The sequence below is a fragment of the Eublepharis macularius genome, chromosome 7 (genome assembly GCF_028583425.1).
Source record: "Eublepharis macularius isolate TG4126 chromosome 7, MPM_Emac_v1.0, whole genome shotgun sequence".
NCBI classification, from domain to species: Eukaryota; Metazoa; Chordata; class Lepidosauria; order Squamata; family Eublepharidae; genus Eublepharis; species Eublepharis macularius.
This window is the reverse complement of record NC_072796.1, coordinates 618,499-642,650: the sequence shown is the minus strand read 5'-3', so window position 1 is coordinate 642,650 and position 24,152 is coordinate 618,499. Positions and strand designations below refer to the sequence as shown.

The 24,152-nt window shown below is 46.3% G+C and overlaps 1 protein-coding gene across 7 annotated transcripts in view; it reads left to right on the top strand.

The window, feature by feature from the left end:
• Positions 1-980: 980 nt before the first annotated feature.
• The window catches only part of MTA1 (metastasis associated 1), a 188,292-nt gene continuing 165,120 nt past the window's right edge, over positions 981-24,152 (top strand). For 5 of the 7 annotated variants that reach the window (XM_054984518.1, XM_054984517.1, XM_054984523.1 and 2 more), the window contains exons 1-2: positions 981-1,149; positions 11,708-11,775. In XM_054984518.1, coding sequence (XP_054840493.1) covers positions 1,122-1,149; positions 11,708-11,775 — 96 coding nt within the window. In that variant the 5' untranslated portion in view covers positions 981-1,121. Of the gene's footprint in view, positions 1,150-1,516; positions 2,230-11,707; positions 11,776-24,152 lie in introns of those variants that run through there. The other 2 variants (XM_054984520.1, XM_054984519.1) reach the window with 2 other exon arrangements.

Here is a 24,152-nt window from a genome sequence, read left to right as displayed (position 1 = left end):
GCCCTGTGGAATAGCCTGCCTGAGGTCAGGAGCCCCCCCCCCCGGGGCTTTCTGCAAATAATGCAAAACTGAATTATTCAAAAGGCCTTTTTGTATTGTAGGGAGGGGGCAGGTCTCAGATGCTTTGCTAACAAGTTAGGGACCATAGACTTCATCACTGTTGCTTTACATATTATCTGTTGCTTTAAATATGTGCTCCTATATACTACCTGTGCTTCATGTTGTCAAATGTCAGCCCTAGAATTAGGTTCTGTTTCAGTATTTCTTCAACTCTGTATTGGATCCTTGATCTTTGTAAACTGGTATTTATTTGCCCTATGGCGTTGTTTATGGAAATGTCCTTGACACCAGTCCTACTAATCTCACACTATGTAATCCGCCTGGAGTCTCAATGAGAAAGGCGGACTAGAAATGACATAAATTGATAAACAAAAAACAAAACAAACGTGTGCAGCCTCCACCCACACAAAACACCTCGGGCTGGTGCCCAAGGCCGTGGGCTGTGAGCCGCGCCCGGGCTGCGAATACCTGCCGCAGGGGAGGCCTCTTCGCGGCACCTCCGGCACCGGCCAGTCCCTCCTGCTCCGGCCGGAGCTCTCCCGGCGGGTGCCTCGGGCAGAAACGCGCCGGGCCCGGGATGCGGCGCCGCGGGGTGGAATCTTCGTGCCCGGCCAGGCTCGGCCCTTCGGCCAGCCTCTGCCCGGGCAGCCCCGCGTCTCCTCCGAGCAGGAGTTTGCAAACTGCGGGCGGGCACAGGCGGAGCCCGAGGCGGCCGTGGGGCGCCAAGGAGGGCCTGCCGAGGCCCCGCGGCCTCTCTGGGGCAGCCACGGGGGCCTGCCCTGGAGCCTCGGCGGGGCGCTCCCGGGAGACGGCGCTGGCGGCCCTGCCCTGCCCTGCCCGGCCCCTTCCCTCGCGCCCTTCCGCTCCCGCCGCCCGCGACCCAGGCAGGCTGAGCGGGGGCCCCGCGGCCCTGCCCGCCGCCTCCTCCTCCGCCGGGCCGCCGGCGCCTTCTCCTCCCTCCCGCACGCGCGGCTGTCTCCTCCCCTCCGGCCTCCATTTTCCAGCGCGTCCGGCGGCGGCGGCGGGCGGGTCTGCGGGCCTCGGGCCTCTCTGGCGCGGCCATGGCGGCCAACATGTACCGGGTCGGAGGTGAGGCGGCGTTTCGGGGGCGCCGGCTGTGCCCGCGGGGACGGGGCGCTTCGGGGCAGGGCCCGCCGCCGGCGCTCGGCCGCCCTTTGTTCCGGCCGGGCCCTGCGGCGACGGCGCCCGGGAGAGGCCCGCGGAGGGCGGGCGGGAGGGAGGGAGGGAGCGGCGGTCCGCCCGGCGGGGCTTGGCCGGAGGAGCGCTGGGCGGCCCGCCGGCCCGCGAGGGGAGGTCCGCTTTCCCTGGGCCGCGCGTCGGCTTCGTGGCCGCGGGGAGCCCGCCGGGATCGCCGCCCGGTCGCAGGCGGCGGCGGCGGCGGCGGCAGCCCGAGGGGCGGATCTCTCTCCTCTGGCTCGGCTCGGCTCGGCTCAGTCGCCCCCGCTACGGACGGGCGAATTTCGCTCCGGGCAAGAGGGGCGGCGGGGTGGGATCCGCTCCTTCACCCGGCGCTACTTTTTGTTCAACGTGCCTCGCGCGGCGCTCCTTGTCTTCAGCTGAGACTTGCCCGAAGTTGGTTTTCGGAACGAAGCCTTCAGACTGAACGCCGAGGGAGTTCTGCGGGGCCCTCCTTTGATATCGGCGCGGCCTGGAATATGCAGAGAACGACGGAATGACGAACCTTGGCGGTGGAGGAAGAGGGGCCCGAAGTTAACCTGGCCCCCTTTCTTTAACACGTGTTCTTGATCCCGTGTGAAGTACTCGGCGCATACAGTCAGGTTGTGCCCATATCTCCCAGTGACCGGGTTGAGGGCGTGTGGAAGGAAGGCCCCGTTTCAAAAGGGCAGCCAACTGTCCTCCGTGATGGCCGGACATCGGTTTTGTATCTCTCCTTCCTCGTGTACCCTTCTTACACTTCTGGTTTGGAGGCACAATATGGGTTTCACAAGACAAGAAGTGGATGAGGTTGATACGAATGCCGTGGGGAGGGAAGTTAGTTGGAAGAACAAATCCTAACTTGCTGGCCAAGGATGATCTGCTGTTGCTACTGACTGCAAAAGAAGTGAAACCAGGGCTGAGATGTCAAAACACTTACGGATTTAAGGCAAGCTACCCACTTCAGATGATGGCCACTGGGTTTTTCTACAGGTATACAACATCTACAAATCTTGTAGGTGGAAAATAGAGACAGAGATGAGTTGATGGATGTGAATTCCCAAGTACCCAAATAAACAGAGCCTCTCTCACACATAGACACAGCGCTCCTTACACACACACTTGCACAAATGGCTTTGTTCCTTCTTTGTTCTGCAGCCCGTCAATCTCTGCTCCTCAGACACTTAAGAGGTTCTTCCCTTTCTGCGTGACTTTTTCACATGCCTGAACACTTCAGAAGTTTGCTCATAGAAGGAGTCTGTGTGTCTCCTCACAAAAGTGTATGCTTGCTCACTGTATCTTTTCACCATGTACACCACAGCTGCATCCCCCTTCACCACCCTTTCTTTTTACTACATATTCACATCCACACTGTGGGGAGGGGACTCTACTGTGTACATGGGCTCTACTCACATTGTCTCTCTAGTAACTGTCATGGAACAGTGCAGGGCCATGCAGTTTTACCATTGATGGGATGTCCCTCCCTACATACCTCTTCCTTTCTCACCATCCCCTTCAAGCATGGAGCAGGCCAGAGACTTGGCTGACTGCCACCAAACTGGTTCTAGGGCTCTACTGGAGAGGGCCCAGAGCACCTTCTTTGCCCCCTTGCAACCCCCCTCTTTAGTCAGTGTGCCCTAATATATGGCCAAATTTGAGGAGTGAAGAGTGAACAACGCTTTATTAAACAAATACTATAGCAAGTAAGTAAATAGAAGACAAGTTACAAAGATGGTACAGACACAGAAAGAAAGCAGCCAGAAAACAACCAGTCCAGAAGATAGAGCTATGAATGGACGGGACAAAACTCTACATACCTGAAAAATGCCCCAGATTTGCAGAAAAATCTGATTTTATTTTTTTTAAAAAACCCTGTGTGTGTGTATGTGTTAAAAGCCCAAAATGACAAAGGACTGCCTATAGCTTTAATCAGATATCCTCAGTGGCTGTTGCTAGGCAACCAAAACAGTTTAAACAGTATTCCAAGCTTGGTTGCTGTTAGAAAAGGGCAAGGAGAGGGGGCAGGGCCCTTTCCGGGGTGTTTGGGCTTTTGAGAGAAGACTCATTGGGACCAGGCTCAGAAGTAACCACAAGGTGACTTGTGGTATCAAGACTTAGATGACAAATTCCGGGACATAGCACCCCTTTTCCTTGGTCTAGCCTTGGATGAAGCTCATCCCGTTCTACAACTTCCTGGAAGTGGTCTGGCCTTTCCTCCTTGCTGTTTGCTGGGCCAGCCTAATAAAGGATAGACTGGGGGTGGGCTCACCCTGGACTGCCCTAATACCCTCTCTCCAAGGGTGAGCTCAAGGTGAATGAACGGAATCTGGGTCAATAGCCTCTCTGGTTGGGCTCTCCCTTCTCCTGTTCTGCCTCCTCAGAGGCTGCTTTGCCTGCCTGCCCAGGCTCCAGGAGGCCCCAGCTGCAGCTGGCATCCTCTGCCTCCAGCCTGTTCTGAGGAGTGGTCTGCTGCCTGAGCCTCACCTCCCTCCTGAGTCATGGGTGGGGCCTGCAAGGCTCCAAGGCCTCTGTGGAGGCACCTCTGGGTGTGGCCTTGCTCTTGCCTCTTTCCCCAAAGCCTGCCTCATCTGGGCCTAGGCCAGGGTACCCCTGCTAGAGGTTCTCTGTAGTAGGTGAGTGCAGAGATAGGGCATTACAAACCACGGTTCCTTCCAGCCAAGTCCCTCCTTGCAAGCAAAGAAAAGAGTGCGTAGGGGTGTTAATTCCTGTGAGGAAATGTGTTTTTTTATGGGGGGAGGGGCACTACAGCTGAAGAGGTGCATTTGCTTTGTGCGCCTTTGGCATGAAGTCATTTTCATTTCCTCTCCAACTTTATTGGTGGAATAATAATAATAATAATAATAACAACAACAACAACAACAACAACATTATGAGGAAGTGGCAGGACTGCTTGCATTTTTGGGGATCCCAGGGTGGGGATATTGCAGTGTGGCTGAGACAATGTCTGTCCTTCATCTTTTTTGAGAAGGGGAATCTTCCAGCATTCAATAGTAGCTTAAGCTAGTGAGAGATACTAAACACAACTAAAAAGGGTTCTTTGGTTATGTTTGGAGTAGGAAAAAGTCTTAAGGAAGTGTTAGGCCCACTGTAGGGAGAGGAAAGTGAGATTTTAACAGAACTTTAAAGAGGGTCTTTACCAAGTTGGTAACAAGCCCCGTGGCGCAGAGTGGTAAGTGGCAGTACTGCAGTCCAACCTCTGCTCATGACCTGAGTTTGATCCTGGCAGAAGGCGGGTTCACGTAGCTGGCTCAAGGTTGACTCAGCCTTCCATCCTTCTGAGGTCGGTAAAATGAGTACCCAGTTTCCTGGGGGTAAAGTGTAGATGACTAGGGAAGGCAATGACAAACCACCCGGAAAAAGTCTGCCAAGAAAACATTGTGATGCGACGTCCCCCCATGGGTCAGTAATGACTTGGTGCTTGCACAGGGGACTGCCTTTACCTTTACCTAAAGAGAGGGTAGAACTGTTCAATTCCTACTTTGCTTCAGTCTTCACTTGCAAGGGGAATTGTGCTCACCCTGGCAAAAAGGGAACACATGAGGAAGAAATTGAATTGCCTAGGATAGATGTTGGGGTGATACATAAACACCGAGCCTCTTTAAATGAAATCAGATCCTCAGGACCAGATGATTTGCACCCTAGGCTACTAACGGAACTTGCTGATGTAATTGTGGAGCCTCTATCTATCATCTTTGAGAATTCTTGGAGTCGAAGTGAGGTGTCAGAAGATTGGAGGCGGGCAAATGTTGTCCCTGTCTTCAAGAAGGGGGAAAAGGAGGAGCCAGCCCATCAGCTTGACACTGATACCTGGAAAGCTCCTGGAATAACTCATTAGTCAGTCCTTGAACATTTAAAAAAGACAGATGTGATTACTAAGAGCCAGCACGGATTCTTCAAGAACAAGTCATGTCAGACTAACCTTATCTCCTTTTTTGAGAGAGTTACTACTTTGCTGGATCAGGAGAATGCTGTGGATGTAGTTTATCTTGATTTCAGTAAGGCTTTTGATAAGTTTCCACATGATATTCTGGTTGACATTGGTAACATGTGGTTTGGATCCTATTGCAGTTAGATGGATTTGTAACTGGTTGACAGATCGTACCCAAAGAATGCTTGTAAATGGTTCCTCATCTTCTTGGAGAAGAGTGACCAGTGGAGATCCTGAGGGATCTGTCCTGGACCTGTGTTGTTCAACATCTTTATAAATGACTTGGATGAAGGAATAGAGGGGATGCTCATCAAAGCTGCGGATGATACTAAATAGGGAGGAGTAGCAAATACGGTAGAAGACAGAGTCAGGATGCAGGATGATCTTGACAGCCTGGAAAACTGGGCTAAAACAAATAAAATGAATTCCAACAAAGATAAATGCAAAGTTCTGCATTTAGGCTGTTTCAATGGAAGTGTAGTATCCAGTTCACACAAAATGATGTTACCACTTTACATCTGCTCAGACCTCACTTGGAGAACTGTGTTCAGATCTGGGTACCACAGTTGTAGAAGGATATTGACCAGCTGGAATGTGACCAAAGGAGGGCAACAAAGATGATGAGGGGTCTGGAGACCAGGTCTTCTGAGGAAAGGTTGAAGGAGCAGGGTATGTTTAGCCTGGAAAGGAGGCAGCTGAGGTGATACGATAGCCCTCTTCAAGTATTTGAAGGGCTATCATATAGAGGATGGAGTAGAGTTGTTTTCTGTTACCCCAGCAGGTTGGACCAGAAACAGGTGGTTAAGATTAAAGTAGAAGAGTTTTCAGCTAAACATTAGGAAGAACTTCCCGACAGTTGGAGTGGTTCCTCAGTGGAACAAGCTTCTTCCATTGGTGGTGGACTCTCATTCTTTGGAGGTATTTAAGAAGAGGCTAGATAGTAATCTGACAGCTATGATGAATCTCTGAATTAATATGAATGTACAAGATTAGGAAAGGGAGTACATGAAGGGATGAGCCGGCGGTTGGCTTTCATGGCTCTTTCTGACATGCCCAGGGTAATGCCAATTGCCACTTTGGGGTTAGGAAGGAATTTTCTTCCAGGCCAGATTGGCCAGGGATCCTGGAGGCTTTTTGCCTTCCTCTGGGCATAGAGATTTTTAGTTTTTCTGATCTTACATACTACATGCCTAGGCATATCCGATAATAATGGCATAAATATGGTGCCAGTTGCTGACACATTTGAAAAAAAGATTGCTGGTATGCCATATCAGATAGTTTGAAAAGCACTGATTTAAATAAAGACAAAGTACATCCTTTGATACCATTCTCTGCCTCCCAACATGCCACAGATTTTTCTATGGATATCTTTGCCACTGCTGTTTATTTAAGAAGTTATATGTGGATTTGTTCAGTAGCACTACCAAATGAAACTATTAGAGTGCTTTCTTTTAGGGTGGTCTGAACATTTTAGTTCTAGGACTGATAAAAATGGAATCCTGCCCTCAAGCCGTAGCTGACGTATGGTGGGGTTTCCATGGCAAGAGACTAACAGGTGTGGTTTGCCATTGCCTGCTTTTGCAACCCTGGTCTTCTTTGGAGGGCTATCCAATTACTAACCAAGGCCAACCCTGCTTAGCTTCTGAGCTCTGGTGAGATCAGGCTCTCCTGGGCTATCCAGATCGTTGGGACTGTAAAAAGCCCTAGGAAAAATTAGAAGGACTAGGTACACTGCCAGGATCCAGCTGAGCCCAGTGCGCAGGACCTGAGATGCACGCATGTTGGTGAGGAAAGGATGGAGATCCTGACTGCCTCCTCTTTGCGCTACTGATGCGGGGAGGCTGAGGATGGCAGCAGTGGAGTGAACAAACCTATGTTGTTCCCAGCCTGTATTCCAGAGGTTGGATGTAGCAGAGAATTTCCTCCACTTCCAGAGAGGGCTCCAACTCTGAACCCTTCCTGGAAGTGGAGAAACCTCTACTGTACAACTTCCACCCCTCTGGAGGCAGCAGAGGAGTCTGGGGCAGGGGCCCACAAAGTGCTATGTCGGCATTGTAAGCCCTCCCTCAGTCCTTCCTTCCCCCCTGCCTGTGGAAAGTGTCTTACTGTGTCTGGTCTGCGAGATGCTTCCTAGGTGGTGCAGAATGAGATCAGATTACCCATTCTGGTCTCTCTCTGCCCCACCCCGCCCCTGTCCCAGGGATGTATCGAGAGACTTCCCAGGCAGGAGGGAGGGAGGAATTAGAACATACTCTGATTCCCCTCAGGATCATTGGGGGGGGGGGGTTGATCAGCTAGGAGTTGGGCGTGGGCTGTACAATAGGTCTGTGGGTCACACGCTGTGCACCTCTGGGTTAGATGTACACAGCCAGCACAAGGGTACATACTGGGAGATGCTGTCCTTAAGACATGTACAGCTGAATTACATATCCCGACCACATAAGATACTTCCTTTGTTTTTGGTTTATTGATTCATTTTAATTATATCCTGTGTGTGTGTGTGTTATGTGCTGTCAAGTGGCTTCTAACTTTTGGCGACCCTATGAAGGAAAGTCCTCCAAAACGTCCTATCATTAACGAACTTGCTGAGATATTGCAAACTGGAGGATGTGGCTTCCTTTATTGAGCCAAGCCATTTTGTTTTGGGTCTTCCTCTTTTTCCTACAGCCTTCCACTTTTCCTGGCATTAATGACTTTTCCAGAGAATCTCAGTTTTGTCACTTTAGCTTCTAGGGAGAATTCAGGCTTGATTTGATCTAGAACCCACTTACTTGTCTTTTTGGCCATGGTATCTGCAAAACTTTCCTCCAGCACCACATTTCAAATGAATCAATTTTCTTCCTGTCAGTTTTCTTCACTGTCCAACTTTCACATCAATACATAGTAATGGGGACTACTATAGTTTGGATTATCGTGGTCCCCAGAGAGACATCCTTATGCTTAAGGATCATTTCTAGTTCCCTCATGGGTTCTCCAAGTCTCAGTCTTCTTCTGGTTTCTTGGTTGCAGTCTCCCTTTTGGTTGATGATTGAGCCAAGGAATAGAAAATCTGTTAACAATTTCAGTTTCTTGACTGACAACCTTAAAATTGTGTAATTCCTCAGAAATCATTCCTTTTGTCTTTTTGATGTTCAGCTGTAATCCTGCTTTGACACTTTCTCCTTTAACCTTCTTCAGTAGTCATTTCAAGTCTTCACTATTTTCTTCCAGTAAACAGTGTGTAATCTGCATATCTCAGATTGTTAATGTTCCTTCTACCAATTTTCGCTGCAACTTCTAAATCTAATCCAGTGTTTCTTATGAAATGTTCTGCATAGAGGTTGAACAGGTGGGGCTTGTCTGACGCTTTTGCTAATTAGAAACCATTCTGTTTTCCCATATTCTGTCCTAATAGTAACCTCTTGTCGAGAGCATAGGTTGTGCATCAAAACAATCAGATGTTGTGACACACGCATTTGTTTTAACACCATCCATAGCTTTTCATGATCCACAAAATCAAAAGTTTTGCTGTAATCTATAAAACAGGCTGATTTTCTTCTGAAGTTCCCTCGTATGTTTCATTAGCCATCGTAAATTTGCAGTGTGATCTCTACTGCCTCCAGATTGCACATCTGGTATTTCTCATACCATATATGGTAAGATTCTTTGTTGTAGAATTTTGAGCATCACTTTGCTTGCATGGGAAATTAATGCGATAGTCTGCTAGTTGCTGCGCTCTTTGGCCTCCCCTTTTTTGGAATTGGAATGTAGATTGAGCGTTTCCAGTTTGCGGACCATTGTTTTGTTTTCCATATTTGTTGGCATATTCTTGATACATTTTTTATGGACTCAGTTTTCCTAGCTTGAAATAGCTCTATTGATATCCCATCTACTCCAGGTGTTTTGTTTCTCCCAACTGCTTTGAGTGCAGCTTTCACTTCACTTTCTAAGATTTCAGGTTCTTCATCAAAAGATTCTTCTTTGAGGGAATCTGTCATCCATTCATCACTTCACTATAGTTCTTCAGTGTATTGTTACCATCTTTCCTTTATTTTGTCCTGATCGGATATTGTATTTCAGCATCCCTAAGTGTGGTCTTGTTCATCCTGTTTTGTTGTTCTATTTCTTTGCACTGGTTGTTGTAGTAGATTGTCTCTGTATGAATGTTGCTGAAAAGTTGCATTTAGAGTTCTGATTTGATTTCTCTCACCTTTTGCTTTTGCTTCTTGTGTGTCTTTAGCAGTTTTAAGTTTAATCAGTCATCCATCTAGGCTTCTTCTTCCTTTTGGCTTCAGGAATAGTCTTTGCTCATTCTTCCCTGATAATATCTCTGGTTTCATCCCATAGTTCTTCCGGTTCATGATCAATTATACTTAGTAATGCAAATTTGTTCTTTACATGGTCTTTAAATTCTTCAAGAATGTTATTTATTTTATTATTTTGAAGTATGATTCTTTTAGAGTTTCTCTTCAGCTTTATTCTAATTTTTGATATTAACAATTCATGATCTGTATCACAGTCAGCTCCTGATCATATTTTAGCAGACATGATAGAGCTTCTCCATCTTCTGTTTCCAATTATGTAATCTGTTTGGGTCCTGTATTGGCGTCCTAATGATTTCCATGTATACAAACGTCATTTTGGTTGCCTGAAGCATGTGTTAGCAATGAGCAGTTGTTGGCTTCACAAAATTCTATGAGTCGCTCTCCTGCTTCATTTTGTGATCCCAGTCCAAATCTTCCAACAATGTTTGATTCAGCTTTGTCTCCTACTTTTGCGTTCCAGTCACTTACAGTTATCAGCACATCTTGTTTCAGTGTGTGATCAATCTCTTCTTGGACACTTTTGAAAGTGTTTTTGATTTCTTCCTTCTCAGCCTCAGTTGGGGCATAAACTTGAGTGATGATTATGTTAAGGCTTTTATGAAGTCTGATTGATATTAATTGCTCAGACTTTGCGTTATAACTCTTGACGGCTTGTGCTATGTCTTTCCTCACTTAGAGCAACACCGTTTCCTTTGAGTCTGGCATTTCCAATTTGTAATATTCTGACTGAAAATGTCCCAATCCAGTACACATTAGTTCACTCGCACCCAGGACTACAATGTATGATTTCTTCTTTTATGATTTCTAGCTTACCTGGCTTCATACTTCTCACATACCATGTGTTGCACAGCTTTGGACATGCCTTTTGCATCTATTCACATCAGCAATTGGATGTCCTTTTGGCTTTAATCCAGTCCCATCATTAAGAACAGTGCTATTCATACTTGTCCTCTGCTCTTCCCCAGTAGCCAATTAAGTGCCAGCCGACCTGGGGGTCCTGTATCCCAGCATTATGTTGTCTTTCATTTGACATTGTCTCATCATAGGGTTTTCGAGGTAAGAGATGTACCTCTGCGCAGCACTAACAAGGTTAGCTGAGGTGTCACTGCTGTTGTCTGTGAGAGATCCTCCACCAATGTCACCTTCCATTTCCCAGTAACTAACCTTCAGCATTGGAATGGTCACCTCTCTTCTGCTGATGTGACTGTTGATTCCTGAAGGGGGTGGATGCATCCTAGTCTGGTGTCTCAGCTTTGACCATTCCGCCTTGAGTGGGAGTCTAAACTCTCTGCTAGGAGTTTAGACTCTTGACCAAGTCTGCACTCCTGACGATGTTGCTCTGCGCTTCACTGACACACGCAAAGCCTCTCACCATGTTAAGGTGTGTACCCTGACTTTCTCCCCACACTGGTTTGAGATGTATATGTAGCACGTATGACCTTAATGAACGGTAAAGTCCTCATCTTGTCCCACAGGAATTTGCTCATCCTGTCCTGTTTAACCATAGAGTTTTGCCCAGATACCAGAGCTTCCCCTGGTGATATGCTGACATCATTCCTGGGTGCACGGGAGTGACATGAGTGCATCAGGACATTTCTAGTATCTCCCCATTTCCTGCCACTCCCCCCCACTCCGTTGGCCAGCTAAGTGATGTCCGGAAGCACCTTCTGGCGGTGTGTGTGTGTGTGTGTGGGGGGGTCATCTACCCTGAGTGGTGGTGGTAAGATATGTTAGGATACAGATTCGAAACATTAAGTAAAGTACAAGCTGAGCTGTCAGAGTATAATACTTGATCCACTGCACTCATAACAGTATCAAGTATGGATATGTATCAATTTTTTCTCTTTAAAACAATTGGAAACTGAAGTTGTATTAAGCTATATCATAAATGTTTTGCTTTAGAAAGGAGATTTAAATGCATGTCAGTGTAGTTGCCACAACTCTGTTAATTTCTGTGGCGAGATGGTTATTAAAGGCAGTTCTTCGTTGAGATAGGCTACACTGGGATTAACTGTATGGTGTGGGAGTAATGTGCATGCTATGAGAACATTACTTGTATACTTCCCATTGCAACAGTCACCCTCCAGTATCCATATAGGCTATATATTTGGACATATCTGCCAAAGTGGATGTGTATAAAAAACAATGTTTATATTTTTGTTTTTAAGCTGTAACCTTCTATAAGCTTGCACTTCAAGAAAAAATTTCTTTTTTACAGATTATGTCTACTTTGAAAACTCTTCAAGTAACCCCTATTTGATACGTAGAATAGAAGAACTCAATAAGGTAAAAACTCCAAATGCTCTCCATGGTTTTGAAGATATTGCCTGTACTTGCTGTAAACAATGAAATAGCTGCATAGTTATCTTTTTTTTAAAATGGCAGAAGTTATGGTGTATCAATATTGATGAAATAGGAGCCTGTATAAGCACCATAAATGTGATCTCTTTTTCCTTTCAAAATATCTGGTATAATAGGACCGGGTACAGATGGGGGTATCAGGGACCCCCAAGGTTTGCAGAAAAATACCAAAAAGGAAAAAAAAATAAGGATGAGAGATCTCAGCCACCATTTTGAGGTTGTTGGATGAAGGGAGGGGAGGAGCAGGAGCTGCTGCTGTCCCAGCTGCCACCACTGCATGAGCCCTGCAGGGGAAGGCGGCAGCACTGAGGGGAGGCAGCAAGGCTAGAGAGGAGTCAGCTGCCACCTCATGATGTAGGCAGGGGGAGGGCAAGGGAGGAGGAAGGGGAGTGGCCGCCACATGAGCAAGGTGCGTGGAGGCAGGAGCACGCGGGTGGGAGGAGACGTTGGAGCTGCTGTGGCTACCGTGTGAGCTAGATGGGAGGAGACAGTGGCACAGAGGACGGGGAAGGGGAGAGCGGGGCCTGCTGCAGTGGAGGGGGATGGGATTCCCACCATGAGTCTTGTAGTTCCCCCACTCATTTTATGTCCAATTCTGAATCTGCCCCACCCCGTAGATGAAAAAAACCACCTCAGGCAAGGTAAGTATATAAGATACATTTTACCCTCACCATGAAAAATCCCAAATATTATAAAATGGGAGGGAGTTCATAGAATCATAGGGTTGGAAGGTGTCTCTAGGGTCATCTAGTCCAACCCCCTGCACAATGCAGGCAATTCACAATTACCACCCCCCCAACTGCCCCAGTGACCCTGCTTCATGCCCAGAAGATGGCAAAACCCATTCTGCCCCCCCTCATGATCTGCCCAGGTTCACAGAATCAGCATTGCTGTCAGATGGCCCTCTAGCCTCTGCTTAAAAACCTCCAAAGAAGGACAGCCCACCACCTCCCAAGGAAGCCTCTTCCACTGAGGGACCACTCTGTCAGGAAATTCTTCCTGAAGTTTAGCCAAAAACACTTTTGATTTAATTTCAAGCCGTTGGATCTGGTCCGATCTTCTGGGGCAGTGGAAAACAACTCCACACCATCCTTCATATGACAGCCATTCAAGTACTTGAAGATGGTTATCATATCACCTCTCGTTGTCTCCACTCCAGGCTAAACATTCCGAGCTCCTTCAGTTTACTAAATGAGTCTTTTTTATTCCTCAATTCATTAGAAATCTGTTTATGAAGCCGTCATGGCTTCTTTAAGCTCCTCCTGTCTTTCCTTCTCATAGGATTTGTTTGTGATTATGCTTTCAATATTTCGCTTTTAAGGAACTCCCACCCCTCTTGAACTCCCTTCTCCTTAAGTATTTCTGACCACGTGATTCTACCCAGCATAGTTTTCAGCTTGTTAAAATTTGCTTTCCTGAAGTCCAACCTATATGTATGACTACGTACAGCTTTTCCCTTCCCTAAGACGGTAAATTCCAAAATTACATGGTCACTGCTACCCAGGATGCCCACTGCTTTCACCCTGTTAACCAGTTCTTCCCTGTTGGTGAGTATCAAGTCCAAGATAGCAGAACCCCTTGTTTCCCTCTCTGCTTTCTGAAAAATGAAGTTGTCAGCAAGACAAGCCAGGAATTTATTTGACCTTTCATATTTAGCAGAGTTAGACTTTCAACATATATCCAGGTAATTGAAATCTCCCATGACCACTGTGTCCTCTCTCTTTGTGAACTTTATAATTTGTTCTAGGAGTTTCTCATCCAAGTCCTCTGGTTTGGTGGTCTATAGCAGACCCCCACCATAGTATCACTAGTATTTCTTATTCCTTTTATTTTTACCCAGAGACTCTCAGTTGAACTTCCCTGGTCAGATGTATGTATTTCCTCACATGTATATACATTCTTTACATATAAGGCTACTCCTCCCGCCTTCCTTACTTGTCTGTCTCTTTTGAACAAGTTGTATCCCTCAATCCTAGTATTCCAATTGTGAATGTCATTCCACCACGTCTCAATAATGCCTATTATGTCGTCGTCCCCTTCCTGTGTTAGGACTTCAAGTTCCTCCTGCTTGTTTCCCATACTCTGTGCATTAGTGTAGAGACATCGGAAGCCATGAGTTATGTGCCCTGAGGTTTTTTTCCGTGCTTACCAGCAAGTTAATGTTCCTTATCATATGTTCCACTCCCTGCATGTCTTCAGTGTTTCCTTCTCCAGTTACAGGCTTTGAATTTTTGTCTCTCTCCCCCATGGGATTTAGTTTAATGCCCTCCTTATCAGGTTTGCAAGGCTCTTACCAAACACATTGTTTTCTACACTTGTGAGGTGCAAACCATCTCTTGATAGAAGAAGTTAATCTCGAAAGCATAAGCCATGGTCCAAAAAACCAAACTGCTCCTGATGACACCAACTATGTAGCCAGTCATTTATTTGCAGCATTCTTCTTTCCCTTCCTAAACTACGGCCTGTGACAGAAAGAATTGACGAAAACACAACCTGTGCTCCCAGGTTCTTAACCTTTTTACCCCGAGCCACATAATCTCTTTTAATGCATTCTGGACTGTGCCGGACAATATCATTTGTTCCCACATGTGTCAGGAAGAAGGGATAATAACCTGTGGGTTTGATAAGTCTTTCTACCCTTCCTAATCCTATGACTACTTATCAACATGAAATTGTCTATAACCAGGTCTGTACAGGTTGTTATTATAATGCCCCCAACCTAAGCGTGTTTTTTGAGAGCCTGCACTGACATTTCTATAATCACTGATGCTTCAGCATTAGGTTGGTGTGCTCAATGCACCCCTTCCTTGATTCAGGGTAGATGGTCACCCACGGGATCAAAACTGCACATTAATGTATTCAGTCTCAGAGTGATCCATTTTCCCTTGCTTCTTTTGCAGGTCTGCTGGACAATAAAAGGGTTTAGGTTCAGACAGACGGCACTGCAGTTCTGCGTTATCTGAACAAGCGAGGGCGAATGGCATTGCTAACTCTGTACTGAGGCTACAGCTCTGTAGGAATGGGCTATACGAATCAATGTCCTACCACAGGCCGTACATTTAGTGGGTGTGAAGTATAATAGAGCGGACATACCCAGCCTGGTTTTTCAGACTCACCCAGATGGACAATCAATGCCAAGTACATCCTGTCCATTTTATTTATTTACTTAAATTTATAGTCCGCCCTCGCCAACCAAGTGGGCTCAGGGCGGATCACGACAATTTAAAACACACTACACAATTCACCAGCAGTAGCCATTAAAAATATAAATAATACATATCATTCATTTAAAACATATATTAGCACCATGTAAATACAGCTATCAAAAATAAAAGCATAGCAGCACATTATAAATTTCACCTATCACCATCTATAGAGCAGATTACAGCGATCATATAAAGATGTGAGATGCCTTTGCGGGGGAGGGGCACCGCCCAGTATCACCCATATGCCTGGCGGAACAGCTCCGTCTTGCAGGCCTGGCGAAATGATAAGTCCTGCCGGGCCTTGGTCTCGCAAGACAGAGCATTCCACCAGGTTGGGGCCAGGGCCGAAAACGCCCTGGCCCTGGTCAATGCTAGGCAGGCCTCCCTAGGGCCAGGGATCTTTAACAGATGTTTGTTGCTCGAGTGAAGAGTCCTCTGGGGCTCATATGGGGAGAGGCGGTCCCGCAGGTACGACAGTCCCAGTCCACTTAGGGTCCCAGTCCACTTAGGGCTTTTCAACAGTGAGGATTCCCTGCCATGGACCTTCATACAACATGGCTCAGCACAAGGCCAGAGGCTGTTGTTCCCTGACAGGCACTGACCCTTTACACTTGGGGCTGCCTCCCAAATGTCTTGGTCCAAAGGTTTCTTTTATGTTTTTTCACCTACACCCCTCATAATAGGGCACTTTGCAGAACTCAGCATCTCCACAATATCTGCATCCTTCTAACCCTTTTTTGGCCAGGCCAGAAATGTTTTTTCCACTCTGAGGACTCTGTCCCAGGATCAATGCCTCCACTTTCCAATAGTGCCCCAGCCTCTAGACAAGGGTTACGTATCGTTCTACAGTGTAGCGATCCTGAAACCGACTGTGTGGTTAGTGAACCCACCGATCCTCTTTTTTCCAAAGAGATGATCCATATTGGGTGATTCCGCACTAGTGGTTTTCTGCTGTTCAGCTTCCAAATGACCTCCATTTTTCTTTGTGTTTCCACACGTGGGAAAGCAATCCTAGCAGCAGCTTCGAAGTCACTGCAAGTTTTGTCCCTTTTTTTCCATCCTGCTTTTCCCCGACTTATTTGTCCATTCGCAGCAGATTAGGGATTTTAATAATGTGAAATTTTTTATCCGATATTCTCCCCACCCTTGCCCTTTTCTCTTGCCCTTCGAATCAACTTAATTTGATTGGCCAGTCACGTTTTCTAAGCCACACCCACTACCTTTCCTTTTCCCTCTTGTTTTTTTTATTTAATTATAAAAAACGTTGCAACGTTTCTACAAGTCACTGCAGAAACATATCCTGTGTCATGTAATGACAGCTGACCAATAATGGGTCCATTTTTCAACATGCCAAATTTGTTACTTGTTGCTCGCTGACAGCTGACAGCTTCTGAGGCAGAGGGAAAGTGGGGTCATTGGTAACAATTTTCCCTCCAAATGTCAATAACCAATACTCATTCCACGATATCGGTGGGAAATGCTCCGGCCTATCAGATGTGTTTGTTTGATGCAATGTTTATATGTAGCAACTTTGGGGGGGGGGGAATGAAGAAGACGCCCGTCTGTTGACACTTCCCCCGGAAAAAGCAATGACGAATCGATTTTTAAACTGGCAAATTCCGCACAACGGACTTTGAGCATGATGAAATGAAATGTCAGTGCGAAACAAAAGCCTTAATGTGGAATCGGGGAGCGGTGGATTCGTAGGACTCCCCTGCAGCACGACTGCTCAGGAAGTCCGGTCAAAATCGATCATGCGGAATCCCCCGTTACTCCAAATGTCCACAAGGGGTCCACACGCACCTCTTACAGTCACAAGTGGAGTCATTTCACGGCACGGTTAGATCCCAAAGGGTTCTGATCCTTCTCTTGCCCATTGGCAGATATTTTTCAGAATATTTGTTATTACTTCAAACAAACACACACACAAAAACAGGGGCTTCTCTGTGTCCTCCTTTTAAGCGCACTTGGCTGCTATATGGGCTTTTCAGGTGAGGGTTGACGTCTGCACAGTCTTTTTTTTCCCACTCCATTACTAAACAGTTTCTCAAGGATATCTTTTAATACCTTCTGTAATGATTTCAAGTAAATGTGTGCATGTGTGCCTTTAAGTGCTTGGTGTGGTACAGATGAAGAGTGGGGGTGAAAGAGAGGGAGGAGTGAGGGAGATGATTGGTTGATGACGGAGAGGGTGGGCGGAGGGAAGGCAGATCTTAGTTACTGCTGGAGAGAAAAAGAGTCAGTCAGGGCAAGAGAGGCCGGCTGTGCGCAGCCTGAGTATTTTTAAGCAGTTCTGAGATAAATATGACCTGTGTGGAAACCTGAACTGTGTGTTTGTGAAAGAACATTCGGTCAGGGAAAAGCAGGCAAACTGTGTGTGTGCCTGAGAAAAGGTCTTACTTGTAATTGAGAGAGAAATTAATATCAAAAACAGGCAAGCTGTGTGTGAAGCCTGAGAGAAGATCTGTGTGACTGGGTTTAAGTAAAGTAATAAGAACTGAGAACTACTCTTTTGAAACCATCAAGTTTTAGAAATAATATGAAACCGATACGCTTCTTATAAAAATAAAACTGTACTTTGTTTTTTTTTTATATCCCAGAGTATCTGTCATTCCTATATCCCATTCCTATCCTCAAGGCCACATAGTACCATGAAAAAGCCTGACCTTTGGGCACATTACTAAAATGAGAAATTTAAGTTATTCTGGAATTTAATTCCTGGTGGCAGCAATCTACCAAGAGGGGGCAAGAATAAAAGACTTAAAGACCAAATCTACCCAAGAGAAAGAAAGGGGCTGTAAGACCTTCCCCTCCAAGAACCCCACCTGTTCCTCCATTGAGTCTCTCTCTGGTTCTCTCTCACTTAATGTTCCCACTCCTTGAATGCATGCGTGCTTGCCTCCCTTCCTTATTATGTTGGAATGTGGTGCTTCTGGTTGATAAAACTTCAGTCGGATGAGTAGTAGAACTCATGGTCTTTTGGGTTGACTCTCCACTTACTCATTTTATCTGGAAGTGGTCTTGCTTACCAGCCTTGTATTTCTTCCTAAGATGTATCAAGAGTTCACTTACATCAAAGGTTTGCATTACCTGTATTTTTTCCAGTTGTGCTTCTGAAGCAGAATTTTCCTTATAGAAATTGGATGTGGTAAGGTTTTTAGTGTTTTCACTTAGACAGAACACAGGGTTTTCACAAACACAGAACACTTTTTATGTATTACTTTGGACATTGTAAGAGTTTACTAGCATCCTCCCAAATTTTACTCAGTTGGATAGTGGCCAGCTACTAGACTTTGCTGTGAGAAGGCAAAGTTCCCTTGCCCCAGGGTGAGCAGGGAGCACTTGACTAGGGCGTAAACCTCGTCTGCAGCACTTCTGCAAGGAATCCCTCTTCGAGACATCTGTCAGGCTGCCACATCGTCCTCAGCCGACACCCTTCACAGAGCACTTCTGTATCCACGCAAATGCCAGAGGGGAGTCAGCAGTGGAAACAGTTGTCCTGCATTCCTTGTTTGGCTGATCCATTCACACCCTCCTCCGTTGAGGAGCAGCTTGCTATACTCCCAAGGTGGGACTGCGCAGAAGAACGACGACACAGTGTTGCGCTTACCTGTAACTTGTTCGTCGAGTATCTTCTGTGCAGGCATATTCCCTCCCTCCTGCCCTGCTGTGAGTGTGTTTGCTTGTGCTATATTATACCTCTGGCGGCTTAGGAAAACTGAGGGAAGTGGGGGCGCTCTGCCTCTCTACCTGCGTTTTGGCAGGCGTTCCTGCATGTGCGCAGTGAAGGCGGAGGGCCCTTCACAGACTTTAAAAGCTAGGGAAATCTCTCCACGGCTGGTCTGCGCGTCCACAGTCCCAATGTGTGCCTGCACAGAAGATAGTCGACGAACAACAGTTACAGGTAAGTGCAACCCTGTTTTATGGGAGACTTCAACTTCTGTGATGTGTGCTGGGAGACCAGTTCTGCTACATGTCCAGAGTCATGCAACTTCCCGACCTGTCTGACCAACCCCTTCCTTTCTCAAATAGTGGAGGAAGTGATGCGGGGCTCAGTCATACTGGACTTGATATTAACCAACAAGAAAGAGTTGTTTAATGAGGTAGAGGTGGTGGTAACCTTAGGGAGAAGTGATCACATCTTGCTAGAATTGCTGTGGAGAACCAAGGGAGTTTATAGCCAAACACTCAGGTTAGATTTTAGTAGGGCAAACTTTAATAAACTTAGAGATATGATGAGAGTTACTCCATGGACAAGAATGCTGGAAGGGAAAGGAGTGAGTGAAGTGTGAGCTGTCCTAAAAGAAGAGCTCTTGCAGGTTCAGGCTATCACGTTTCCTGCAAGACAGTAATGTGGTAGAGGATCTAAGAAGCCAGTGTAGATGAACAGAGAGCTCTGTGGTGAGCTATGGAGGAAAAAGGAAATGTTCAAAAAATGGAGGGAGGGAAAGGCATCCAAAGAAGAGTATTTAGGGTCAGTCAATCTTTATTACGGTCATAGACCACACAATAATAGCATACAAGTATTTAGGGTAGCTAAGCACTGTAGGGCAGCTGTCAGAGAGGCCAGTGCTCAGAATGAGCTGAGACTGGCCAGGGGGCTTGCCACAACAAAAAGACATTCTTCAGATATGTTGAGAAGCAAACGGAAGGGGAAAGGGAAGATACCTCCATTGCTGGGTGAAAATGGAGAAACTCTTGACAGAGGACAGAGAGAAGGCAGAAAGGCTCAATAACCTACTTTGCCTGAGTTTTGTCCCTGAAGAAGAGAACAGGCCCACCTAGAGATGGTAGTAGGCAAGGCATGATTTCAGGGCTGCTGGTTGACATGGGCAGAGAAGTTGTGGGGAAGCACCTTGCTGTACTGGATGTGTACAAATCCCCTGGACCAGATGGGGTGCACCTGAGAGTGCTTAAAGAACTTTCGAAAGAGCTTGCATCTTGGAAAACCTGGAAAAATGGGCAGATTTAAATAAAATGCGATTTAACATTGGTAAGTGCTGGGTTCTGCACCTGGATTGCAGAAATTCAAAGCATGCATGCTGGATGAGGGATATGCTTCTGGGTAGCAGTGTGTGTGAAGATTTTGCAATGCGGGTGGGTAGGAAGCTAAATATGAGCAGTCTGTGTGATGCAGCAGCAAAAAAAAGCTAACAGAATCTTGGGGTGTGTCGACAAAGGCGTAACATCCAAATCAGAGGGTGTCATGGTCCCACTACATACTCCCCATCAGGCCCCACCTGGAGTAGTATGTGTAGTTCAGGAGGCCTCTCTTCAAAAAGGATGTGGACAAATTGGAAGGGGCGCAGAGGAGAGCAGCCAGGATGATCAAGGGCCTAAAGACTTTGCTATGAGAAAAGACTGAGGGACCTGGGAATGTTTGGAGAAGATAAGGTTGAGGGGAGCCATGATTGCTCTCTTTTAAGTATTTAAAAGGCTATCACTTGGGGAGGAAAATGAGCTGTTCTTGTTAGCACCAGAAGATAGGACTTGCAATAATGGATTAACTACAGCCACCAAGGTACTGGCTAGACATTAGGAAAAACTTCTTCAAATTATGAGAAGTCTAGCAGTGGAAGCTGCTGTCTAGGGATGTGGTGAGTTCCCCCTCATTGGCTGTCTTTAGGGTATTACTGGAATTGATCTCCTTGCTAGAAGGGGGAGTTTGCAGCAAGGAGAAGGCTATGCGAGAGGGGTAATCTCAGATACGCCCAGCATATCTGCCATGAGTGTCTGTCTGCATTATGTTCTGAGCCTCTGAGAATGTGCAACGAGTATTCAATTACTGCTTGGTTGTTAGCTACTTATCTTGCAGGTGTCTTACTTTTGATTCTTTGGCCGGTGTGGGTGTCAACTATGGAATCCCAGTTATCTAGAGTTCGTCTCCCCCCTTCTGCAAGAAGCACAAGGTCTCTTGGTTTCAAAAGGTTTATTGGAAGATTATGCTCAGGATACAGGGGTCCATGATCCAAGGACTCGAGGCCCTTGGCTGAACCAAAGCTTTGTTGAGAATGACACATAAAATGAAAGTAACAACACTTCAAACACCCCTTCCCAGCCTCCCCCCTTAGTCCTGTCTAGAAGGCCTGGGAAGGTGAGGACATCAAGGTCGTCCGGGCTGATAAGAATTCTTCGTTCCCATGGATATAGGCAACCTGGGCAGCACCTGGGCCTGGAGGGAGAGAACTAAATAACTACAGATTATAACAGGAGAACATGGCGTAGCTTTGGCTTGAGAACTGACATTCTGACAGTGGGAATGTAGCCTTGGAGTGCCGGCCAGAGCTGTATCACCCTGAGAACTGGAATGAGCTCGTTCTTTCCCCTCTTCCTTGTTCACCCATCCTCCTGGATCCCATGCACCAAAATCCTAATGGTCCCCATCCCTAGGGCGGGAGAGTTCCCTTATAACTAACATTGCTTTCTCCTTCTACGTCGCTTGTGCCAATGCTACTATCTGAGTTCTTTGATACTGATGGATCTCTAATAAAGCAACTTTAACTCTTATACCTGAGCGTTTGCAGTGGAGTACTTGGGGGATCTAACTGGCAAGACTGGACAGGTAACAAGTGGGATCCTCCACCAATTTTTACGGGTCTCCTCCCCAAGGAATCTGAGATGGGTGTTCTTTGAAATAAAGAGTAGTTTTTTAAAAGGAGAAAACACACACATACAAGAGATAAATAAACAGTTCATACAAGCACACCAGAGTCCTAGGAAATTAGCCAGAAATTGAGGGATTTGAGATATCGGGATATATATATATCAGAGGAATAGTATAGTCCATGGAGGAAGAGGGCTTTGAACGTCTTGCATCTTTGGCCAGGGAAGAAGGCTCAGAGAGAGAGAGAGAGACTGAGTGAACCATGCTAAGATTCCAAGTAGGTGCCCACTACACTGCTCGATTTGATTGGGGCAGAGCTAGGGTTCTTACAGGGCTGAATGTGCCCTGAGGCTGGAGAGTGACTTCAGCTGTTAGGACAAAGACCTTAATGGTTGTCTTCTGGGATGGACAAAAGATTTGAGTATCTTGATTGGTGCTGCTGGGACATGACAAAGAAATTAGATTGGTTGTTCCTGGTGCCTTACAAATAAACTGCAGTTAATTAAATGTTCCTGGAGCTTAGCTGATGAATTTAGAGTTTTGATTAAATGTTTCCAGGAAGAGTTTTAAACTTTTCAGAGCTGACAGATGGCCCTTGGTTGCAGGACAGGATCTAATCAACGGGAAGAAGGGATTTTGGAATGTTTAGAGTAGTGAATCACGAGCATCTCTATTTTCAAAGATAGCACATTCTACATCTCCTGGGGAGGCAGGAGTCAATCACGCCCAGTTGCTCGACTTTTACTCACATTCCATTCATGAGTCATTCTCCCAGGCAGGATCCAGCAATGTTTTGCTCAGTTGGCTGGTTTCCTAAAGCATATTTAGGCACATCAGATTCAAGGAGGTTATGATTTTTATAGCATAAGCAGCTCTTAAAATGGTAGAGGCTGGGCTGACTACTCACAAAGGAGCAGCTGGATGAATACTTGTCAGGGATGCCTTAGGCTGTTCCTGCATTGGGGAGGGGGGTTGGATTAGATGGTATGTAAGACCCTTCCAACTCTATGATTCTAGGAGGGTTTTTCTACAAATCTGAGAGGAAGTCCCAAGTTAGCAGAAAAATCTGAATTTTTTTTTTAATGAAGGATTAAAACTCTGAAATAATGAAAAAAATGCCTGTAGCTTTAAGAAAAGAATGCCCACTGAAAACTCAGTGACCATTTTAGAGGTTGCTAGGCAACCACAGTGTTACTGAGCCTTCTAAACCTTGGTTTCTGTAAAACAAAGCCATAGAGGGAAGCCTTTGGAATAGCACTGGAAAATGTCTCCTCCCTCTCCTCTTTCATGCCTCTTGTTAGAGGAGGACTTGCTTGAATACAAGCCCAGCAGTGACCAGTGGAACCTCTTTGCTCACATGACTGGACCTGGGCTGGCTGGCCCTGCAGAACTGGGCCAGACTTTTCCTGGGTAAAGGTTGCTGTGGGGAGGGAAGGAGAGAAAGTTGAAGATGAGAGGCAGAAAGAAACTGATGGGTGGAAAGGAGAGAAGGAAGCAGGAAAAAGGGAGATGCTATGGGGGCTTTCAGGGAAGGGAAAGAGGAACTAGTGGGGGAGGGGGAATGAGATGCCTCTTCCAGGTCCTCTGCTTGTTCTTTTACAAAAGCAGCCGCTTGAGATATTTCATTATATTACAGTTCCAGCCCCTTTACCAAAATGCCCTTTTGAACATTTCTGGTTTTTTACATTAAGTGGAATGATGGAAACTTGGGGACTTTCCTGACCTACTTAGGCAGGTCATTCCACATGGCAGAATGCATATGGACAGGCAGCCACCCAATCTCATTTATTTGCTGGATGACACATCTGCAAAGCAGATGCAGTGTAGTGTAGGAGGAAGAATGGTCCTGCGGGTGTATGTCCCACGGCTGTCAAGGGCTTTGTAGACCAGAAACTTGAATTGTACCCAGTAACTGTTTGGTAGCCAATGAAATGTGTGCAGAAGGGTTGTGACATGCATGTTCTGCCTAGTGGCCAGTCGTTATTGGACCGTGGTGCTGTATCAACTGGTGTTTCCAAGTTGACTTTAAGGGAAGACCCATGATATCCTAGCCTTGACGTAACCATAAAACGGAGCCACAAAGCCAGATCAACCAAGTGACCATAGCAGGCCCGTGTTCTCAGCTAAGTGAAGCTGGAAGAATAATTTTTCCAGCTGTGTTAATATTTTTCCAGCAATAATACAGAACATCCTCATTGCCCCTTAATGGAGTAAGTGAAGGTCTGCTGGACCCTAACGAAAGCGGGAAGTACAATGTTCTTCAGAACTTCAGCCTTCCCAACCGACGTTACCTTCATTTTGTTAGCATTCCGTTTCAACTTGTTGTCAGATATCCAGCAGCGTTGTTTTGGTTGCTGTTAGGAATGCTTAGGGTTAAATGCGGAAACCATTCTTTGTCTGCCAATGTCGATTGCTTTGCTTTACAGATCTGCGATGGGAACCTGTGTGAGAGGGGGAGGATGTATTAGCTATTATCTGCATGCTTCTCTGAA